At 43.0% G+C, this 8,213-nt stretch overlaps 2 protein-coding genes across 3 annotated transcripts in view; both read left to right on the top strand.

Moving 5' to 3' along the window:
- poldip2 (polymerase (DNA-directed), delta interacting protein 2) overlaps positions 1 to 2,174 on the top strand; it is a 17,806-nt gene extending 15,632 nt beyond the window's left edge. For both annotated transcript variants that reach the window (XM_015389884.1, XM_015389885.1), the window contains exon 11: positions 1,707 to 2,174. In XM_015389884.1, coding sequence (XP_015245370.1) covers positions 1,707 to 1,821 — 115 coding nt within the window. In that variant the 3' untranslated portion in view covers positions 1,822 to 2,174. The remainder of the gene's footprint in view (positions 1 to 1,706) is intronic.
- Positions 2,175 to 7,956: 5,782 nt separating this feature from the next.
- LOC107094335 (leucine-rich repeat-containing protein 75A-like) overlaps positions 7,957 to 8,213 on the top strand; it is a 61,311-nt gene continuing 61,054 nt past the window's right edge. Inside the window, exon 1 of the mRNA XM_015389889.1 lies at positions 7,957 to 8,211. Coding sequence (XP_015245375.1) covers positions 7,957 to 8,211 — 255 coding nt within the window. The remainder of the gene's footprint in view (positions 8,212 to 8,213) is intronic.

The raw sequence follows: 8,213 nt of genomic DNA, 5'->3' as shown, positions 1-8,213 counted from the left end.
GTAAGGGTGCATCAGAGGGAAATGGTGTCCGCGGTGCGTGCAGTGGATTCCCAGGTGAACGCCACGCGGTGAGGGCGCTCTCTCCTCCCTTACCTCATGCTAGCTAGCTCCTAGCTAGAGTTGAGGTGTCAAACAACATTGAGGGAGAAGAGCGATGATCCCTGAAGATAAAACCAGCTGAACTTTTCTATGAAATCGTGACACGGCAGCCAATCAGGGACTGGATTGAGGAAAAGCTTTCGATTCAAAATGAAATTCAGAGGAATTAATGTTAACAAAGGTAGAAATGAGGAAAGCTCTGCAGAGGGCTTTAGGTGGCTTTAAATCCCATTAATTTAGCCGTAGAAGGACTGTTCATCATCCTCCCTCACCTCCAGCACAGAGCGCGTCTGTCACTGCACGCCACCCAGCATCGGGGCTTCCTGAGCGGGGAGATTTGAATCAGAGCTGCGTCTGAATGACGGTCGGATTCGGCTATTAAAACGTTTTTTTATAAGGAACAGTTTAAAAGCAGTCTGAGATGTTAACGGTCACCTGTGCTTTTATTGTGAAATGCCGACAGCCAGACCTTGACAGGAAATGCTGTAGGGTTGCCAGGGGTAACAGCAGGTCCAAAGCAAAGGGTCTGGGAGGCTGCTTAGACGCTGCAGGAGCTTCTGATGCGCGTCAACATTGACTTTGCATGGAAACCAGCTGCAGCTAGCATCTGAACGTAGCTTTATTCTGGTGATTTTTCTTAAATTTGTGATATTAAGATTTCAAATTCATAATGACGTCACATTAGACTGACGTTCTTATGCGACGTCACATAAAACCTGGTAGATTTAATGTTACGTCTTTATTCTGTTAATATAAACAACACTTTCCCTTAGAATGTCCCTAATCCTTTACCATAGGGTGGAAACTTTAACACGTTTACAGATTTAAGCAAGGTCGAGTTTGTTTGAACCAAACCAGGGTTTAAAAAGTCATTAAAAATCATTAAAAGTCATTAAATAATTGTTTTAATTAAGGCCTTAATTGGCATTAAAATTCATTAAATGAGATTATTGTGGCATTTAAAATACTTAAAAAAAAAAAAAGTATAAAAACAATTTGGTCAGTTTTATCAGATATAACTGGTTCTTCAGGTTGATCGTAAAGCTGTATGTTCGGAAAAGAAGCTCCAGGCAGATTTTATCTATAGATATAAGAAGCTTTTTGATGCCATTTAAATAATTTCTAAGAGCGTTAAAAAGTATTAGTCGGCTGTGCTTTGGCGGCGCCGTGGTTAGCGCACACGGCTCATGTACGGAGGCCTTGGTCCTCGGGTTTGAATCCTGCCTGTGGTCCCGTCTCTCCCTCTCTCTCGTAAGGTCAGTCTGTTCATAAAACAAATGAGCCACTAGTGCTGTAAAAAAATAAAAGTATAAAAACTAATTGAAAAAGCCTTAAGTTAGAGTTAGCCATTCCTGTATAAACCTGCTAACTTCTCTGTGAGTAAAATCCAAAGCAGCTGTTTGAACATGTCTGAAGTTTATCGTATCTTAACACAAAACAGGAAAAGTTTCCGATGCCGATAATAAAAGCATCTGGTCTCTATATGGATCCTTTTGATGTTCTGCTGATGTTCTCCAGATGTTGTGAATCAGATCTCCTCAGGCGGCCATCTTCTCCTGGCTCCGCCTGCATCCAGATGTTCTCCACTCTAACCTGTTCTTCTTTAGGGGGACGTTTCGCATCGAGAGAACCGACGGCTCCCACTTCGATGTCCGGATTCCTCCGTTCTCCCTGGAGAGCAACAAAGACGACAAGGCGCCCCCTGCTGGCTACACGTTCTGAGTCCTGCCTGGGTTCTCCCTGTGACGCTCGGCGGCGGCGGCGGTAGACGATCCAACCTCTGGTCCATTTAGCTTCTGTTCTGTTCACCGTTTCATGGATTAAACCATAGAGTAGAAATCTGCTCTGCTGATCTCTGCGTTCTTCAGCCATGTTGTTTAGACGCCCTGGGTCAAAGGTCAAATGACTTTACAGATGCGTTTACTGAAATATTCAGCTGCTGAGCTCCAGACATAAACCAGTATATATCTACCAGTACAGACTGGTTCTCTGTATGGCCCGGTTTGGGTTTATACCGTTTGTTTTACTTCATAAGCATCAGACCCCCCCCCCCTCCGGTCAGAGCGGACTGACTGTAGGACCCCCACCCCCCAGCCTGTCGCCCTGCAGACGGATTCATTCTGTTCCTTCCTTCAAAAACAGGAAAGTTAATTTTAATGATCTGGTTTTCAAATTAAAAATATTCATGATTAGATATTTTTAAAAACTAAAAGCAGCAGAAATAATTAGCTACATGTTTTAATCAGACGCCCCCCCGATGTGGAGAAGTGGTTGGATGGAAGATGGCGGCTGCTGCAGTCGGCCCGTCCTCTGCGCCGCACTGAGCCTCCTGCTGAACGCCCAAAGGAGGCTAAAAGAGGGCGGAGCCAAACTTTCCCCTAAACACAGGAGCTGAACCTGTTGCTTTAGTGATTTGAAGCGACGGATGTTTGAAATACTGTAAATAGAGATGTAATTAAAAGCAAACGAAATAAACCTTTTCAAAAATGTCTGGACTGGTTTGTATTTTTCATACTTTTTCTCCTGCAGATGAAGGAATCAGAGAAAGGAGGTTTTCCTCTGAGGATGAGAACGGAGCAATGAGCTCAACACCCTCGGTCTGCCGCTCTGGGCCCCTGAGCAAGACCCTTAACCCCACACTGCTCCCCGGGCGCCGCGCCATGGCCAACAGCTTCCCTATGGAAGGAAAACGGATTCATTGGAATCTGCCTTTTTTTTTGTACACTGAATTTTAAATTCAGCTGCAAAAAATAGACTGCAATGTGTTGAGCTTAGTGAACTGAAGGCAAAGCAATCTACACTCGATGCAGTGGAGCCGCTTCTAGCCAATGAAATGAGCTCATTTGGTCAGAAAGCGATCAAACCAAGAGCCTTAGCAGACGGGTGCCACGTTAGCTGTGAAGCTAATTATTTGCAGGTGAATTTTTACCAGATAAAAGTTGTAAATTATGTAAGATATTTGATGTTTCAAAAAAAAATCAGTGCTAAAAAAATTCACTGGTCACATATTGGCACAGTGATTAAAGAAAGTGCAAACAGGGAGGAAAAAGGTGCATTAAGAATAAACAAGCAAGCACTGTATATACAGTATATCAAGATAAATAAGAATTAAGGTGCAAGTGTAGATGTATCACACACAATGAAGAACAAAATAAAAATGAGAGAGAAAAATAAAATACGGTGTACAAGAAAGTCAGATTCTGATGAGACAGTTTTTCTTTTATACTCCCCAAGGGGAAGGATTAAATGCACAGAGTGGATTTTATTGCTTTATATTTGTGACAATTTAATGTACGGAAGATGATTAGGGCCACTGGGGAAAAAAAAGTTAACTATTTTTAAAATTTTACTTCAGTTTAATATGGGGGAAAAATAAACTGGAACCAGACTAGAAAACTGATTAGTGAATCCGTTTAGACTATTTTCTTTTTTTAAGGATTAGATGCATGAGTTTGTTTTATTGGTTGACTTCCGATGTTTGTGCCTGATTGTCTTGACTAATGGACTCTCCGTGTGGGGCTCATGTCTTTTGTCTGTTTCTCAATGAAGCGCAGTAACAGAAACCAGCAAACAGAGCAGGGGATCTTTGTTTGATTGGCTTTAATGTTGCATTAGAGTGTGCATTAATTTCGCGAGAGGTTTTTGTGAGGCGTTTGTGCTGGGAGCTGGAGTTTTATTTCACTCTATCTGTTCTTATATTGATGGTACAACCTTGTAATGAAGCAATTATTCCGTTTGAATTTACTCTCAGCAACAGTTTGAATACTCATCTATCAGGACTTTTAGTGATTCTTCTGCAATGTTTATTGTTCAGAGTAGAATTATTCAACCAACAACTTTAATCTTTCTGATCTTTAGTTGGACAAAAGTCTCATCAATATATCGACACTCTATAAGTGTTTATTTCTATTTTCTATTGTCAGAATTCTGACTTTAATCTCATAATTGTGAATCTAAATGTAGTTTGCCACCATGAAGGCAGAGATGTGGAGCTTCCTCCCTGCTCTTGTCCCGCCCCAGAATTGTTTTTATGTTGCTGTATTTTTATTTTTGTATATTAATTTTCTGTAAAGTGACCTTGAGTGTCTGGAAATGCACTGTTAAATAAAATGTTTTATTATTATTATTATAGCTGATTTTATAGAATCTACGGTTGTCTGTTTTTGGTAAATATAATAGTTTGAAGCTTCCTGCTGAAAGTGAAGCCATTTTTAAAATATTTCTTATTCTGAGGTGAAGGAAGCGCTGCTGTTTGCCACCAGAGTTCTTATATTTCCTGATGACCTTTAGAAAAACTGTAACGTTATTTTTGCTCTGATGAGTCGATTATCGACCCGCTGATCCAGACTCTGCTGAAACCATTTCCTGTTGGAGTTCATACCTGGAAATAATGTGCGAAGGAAAAGCTCCTTTAGGACATTTTTCCCTTTTTCACACTCCTTCTAGGCTGGAGCACTAAACTAGATATATAATTATAGATGTCATTCCACACAATGATTGCATGTGTTAGATTTATTATTTACTGGACTGAAATAAAGTCATTCATTCAACAATCATGAGAGGAACTTGATCAAATTCTGATGGTTTTCCAATAAAGGTGTAAATCCCTCCCTCGCCACCAGAGGGCGCCAAGAGGCTACAGCTAAACTGGAAAATATTTTTTCACCAAAGTTAATATTGTTTAACATGTGGCTGTTGGGATGTTTTCCCCACAAAAGACAAAGTCCAAAATAAAAATGTATTATATATTCAAACAAATGTTTAAATGCATAAAAATAAACCAAATCAGTAATTTTTTTTTAAGAATTCAGACCTTCCAGCCTCAACTACTTTTCTGTAAATATGTTTAATATGACTTTAAAGATATTAATATGCATTTTCAGCTATTCTGTCATTTTATCTTGCGGTCTTGTAAGGAAAATATTTCTGTATCATAATCTTTAGGGGGGGGGGGGGTACTTTGGTTTAATTTATAAATATGTTGTTGGTTGAACAAACATCCAGTGAAACCTTAGTAGAGAACTTTCCATGATAAAAATTGGACCCAAATTGGTGATATTTTTGCTTTAACTGATGTAATTTATTGATTTATCCCTATTTGGGGTTTTCTTACTAATTTGTTTTCACTGAATTTCTACACAACTGAGTAAAAAAGTTAAAATGATTCAGCATGTAATTTTACATTTATCATTAATTTACTTAATATAAACCTAAAGTTACAGAGGAGGATCTTCTTTTTTCAGGTGGATCATCTAAATAAGTGGTTCTCCTAACTGTCAATCATTCAGGTCATCAAATCTTTTGGAAAGTAAGCCTGTATGAACGATGCAAACAGCAACTATTAAACAGAGCGTGCACCAGGAGAAATGCGTTTAATAGCCATCCCCTCTCGGTAGCGAATACACGGTTTTGCATGTGCATTTTTTTTTATAAGGTGGAGAGGGCGGATCTTTTCTGAAGGGCAGATGTGACTTCTTCAACCGCACACATCAAATGTGGCTTGGGTCTGGCTGTGAACCAGTTTAGCTGCTATGCTTCCCCACCATCGGTCTGGAATTTCTAGGGAGCGCAATGAGGAGAAGCGCAATGAGGAGGCTATACGAGAACCCATGAGAACTTCAGTGGATGGTCACAAGAACTTCTTCGGCGGCGCTGGCGGGAGTGTTTACCTTCCAAGACAATAATGGCACGTCTGCAAGATATCATGGTCATGGAGATCTAGAGTTGCTAGACATCGAAGAGGAGCAGGCTCTGTTAATGAAGTTAGCTAAAAGACTGATTATTTTTCGTTGTCCATTGTAGGTGTTCCTCGGTTTTTAAAAATGGCGCGCCCCGGGACTGAATCGAGAAGGACGACCATGCAGACAGCCGGAAAGGCACCAAGGACCAATCACAGCAGCTTTTTGTCTGCGCACCTCCGCTTGAGGTCTGTGCAGGTTTGCGACCATCCGACGCGTAGTCAGGACGTTTAGTACGATACTTTGAGCCAATTGTGTGACGTGCCAGCTAGTACCCGCCTTCCAAAATGCGCTTTCAGCCAATCGTAGCAGCGAATCAGGGCGTTTCGTACTCTGATAAATCAAACATTTTTCCGAATCCTGCCAGAAGAAAAGCACAGACATCTTTTCCATCAACGAATGCAAAAAACGCTTCTTTTCTCCTTTTTTAAACGATAAATTGTCGCTATTTTAGCTAAAACCGTATCAGTTGTGGTGTCGATACACTGCTGGCATGTCATTGGTCCGACCCGCTGGTTGTTACGAGACGGACATATTAAAGAGAGTCTTTCAAGATGGGTTTGATGTGAGACTGAAAACTTAGATCTCGTGACAATCCAGGTTGCACTGCAAGGTTAGGTGAAATTCCTGAAAATCCTCCCCTACACCTTTAATTTGTAAGTTTTTCCTGTTTGCGCTAGATGCCTGTATTTCCTTCGCCTTTAGTCGGCGTTTCCTCTCGGGTGGGTCTTTACAGAAATTCCCAAAATCCTCCACTATACCTTTAAGTCTACTTCTGCAGATATTGCTGGTTAATTAACAATAAATTTAGCTTATTTTGTTGTTGTTCTTATATCTGTGGAAACAGTAATAAATGAATTGATTCTAACAGTTTATATCATCATGTTTTATGTGTTTTAATTTAAAAACAGAAAACCAAATATTCCCTCTCCACGTTGCTGCTGTGTTTTGCAGATTTTACAGCAGTGAGATCTTCTCTGCTTTGATTTGTGTTCATTAAATTAAATTAAACAGCCCCTCTGTTCACCACTCAGCCCCCTTTAGCGCCGCCCCTGCTCTCCTCTTTAATGCTTTCTGGGTTTAAAGCTTTTTAAAAGCCTAAACTACAGCAACTAAATATGATAAATGAATCCTAACGTCGTTAAAAGCTTAAAAAAGTAACATTTTCGTGTTTAAATGCGGTGAATTTTTTCCTAAGTGAGAATAAAGGAAGAATGATGGAGGAGATGAAGCGGAAATGATTTAAACTGTGACTCATCCTGTCAGTGAACGCACCATAGCAGCCCCCCCTCCTCCGTCTGAAGGAGTTCGGTTCTGCACCGTCTCTGGCCGCCTCCTCTCAGCTCCCTGCCCGCTGCTCCTCAGCCTCGCCCTGCAGTCGGTTCGGATGGAGGAAGAGGAGGAATGATGAAGGAGGAAGAAGGAGGCGGATGCTCGGTGTAAACACCGCCATGCCCTGCAGCTCCGCCAGCCCGGGACAGCTGCTGGTTTAGGGGGAGGGGGGCTCGGCTGGTTCCGGGACCTGCAGCGCACTAAGGTGTTCAGACAGCCGGACAGAGTGGAGCTGCTGCCGGGCGGCCATGCTGCGGTGATCCGCTTCCTGAGGTCCTTCAGTCTGAAACAGAAACTGCATCAACTTCTGCTGCTGGTTGCTGCTCTGCTGGACTCTGACTCTGCTGAAGGTCCTCCACCAGATCCTCCACCAGGTCCTCCACCAGATCCTCCACCAGGACCTCCATCAGGTTCTCCACCAGATCCTCCACCTGGTCCCCCATCAGGTTCTCCACAAGATCCTCCACCAGGTCCTCCACCAGATCCTCCACCAGGTCCTCCACCAGATCCTCCACCAGGTCCTTTATCAGATCCTTTATCAGATCCTCCACCTGGTCCCCCACCGGATCCTCCACCAGGTCCTCCACCAGATCCTCCACCAGGTCCTTTATCAGATCCTTTATCAGATCCTTTATCAGATCCTTTATCAGATCCTCCACCTGGTCCCCCACCGGATCCTCCACCAGGTTCTCCATCAGACCATGGGGTCTCCTTCATGAGCAGATCTTCTCAGACTTTAACCAAAGCTGCCTGTGCAGGGAGCAGTGCTCCCCTCTAAGGCGGCACCATGGGGGCCAAGCAGACCAAAGGCCAGGAGCCCGCGGGGGCCAGTCCCCAACACAGCTGGAAACGGACCCCCACCAAGGAGAGAGGGGGGGACATCTTGGCCTCCCTGATGCTAAAGTCTGGAGACCGGCTGAACCGCGGCGGGACGCCACCTCCTCCGTACCAGCGCCGCATCGGGATGATCCAGGAGATGATGATGATGGCCAAGCAGGGGAAGCAGGACGAAGCCACAGAGATGCTGAAGACGCTCAGACAGGT

This window comes from Cyprinodon variegatus, unplaced genomic scaffold, assembly GCF_000732505.1.
Source record: "Cyprinodon variegatus isolate N-32 unplaced genomic scaffold, C_variegatus-1.0 Scaffold479, whole genome shotgun sequence".
In the NCBI taxonomy this organism is placed as follows: Eukaryota; Metazoa; Chordata; class Actinopteri; order Cyprinodontiformes; family Cyprinodontidae; genus Cyprinodon; species Cyprinodon variegatus.
The sequence above is the reverse complement of the archived record's forward strand: the minus strand, read 5'-3'. Positions and strand labels throughout refer to the sequence as shown.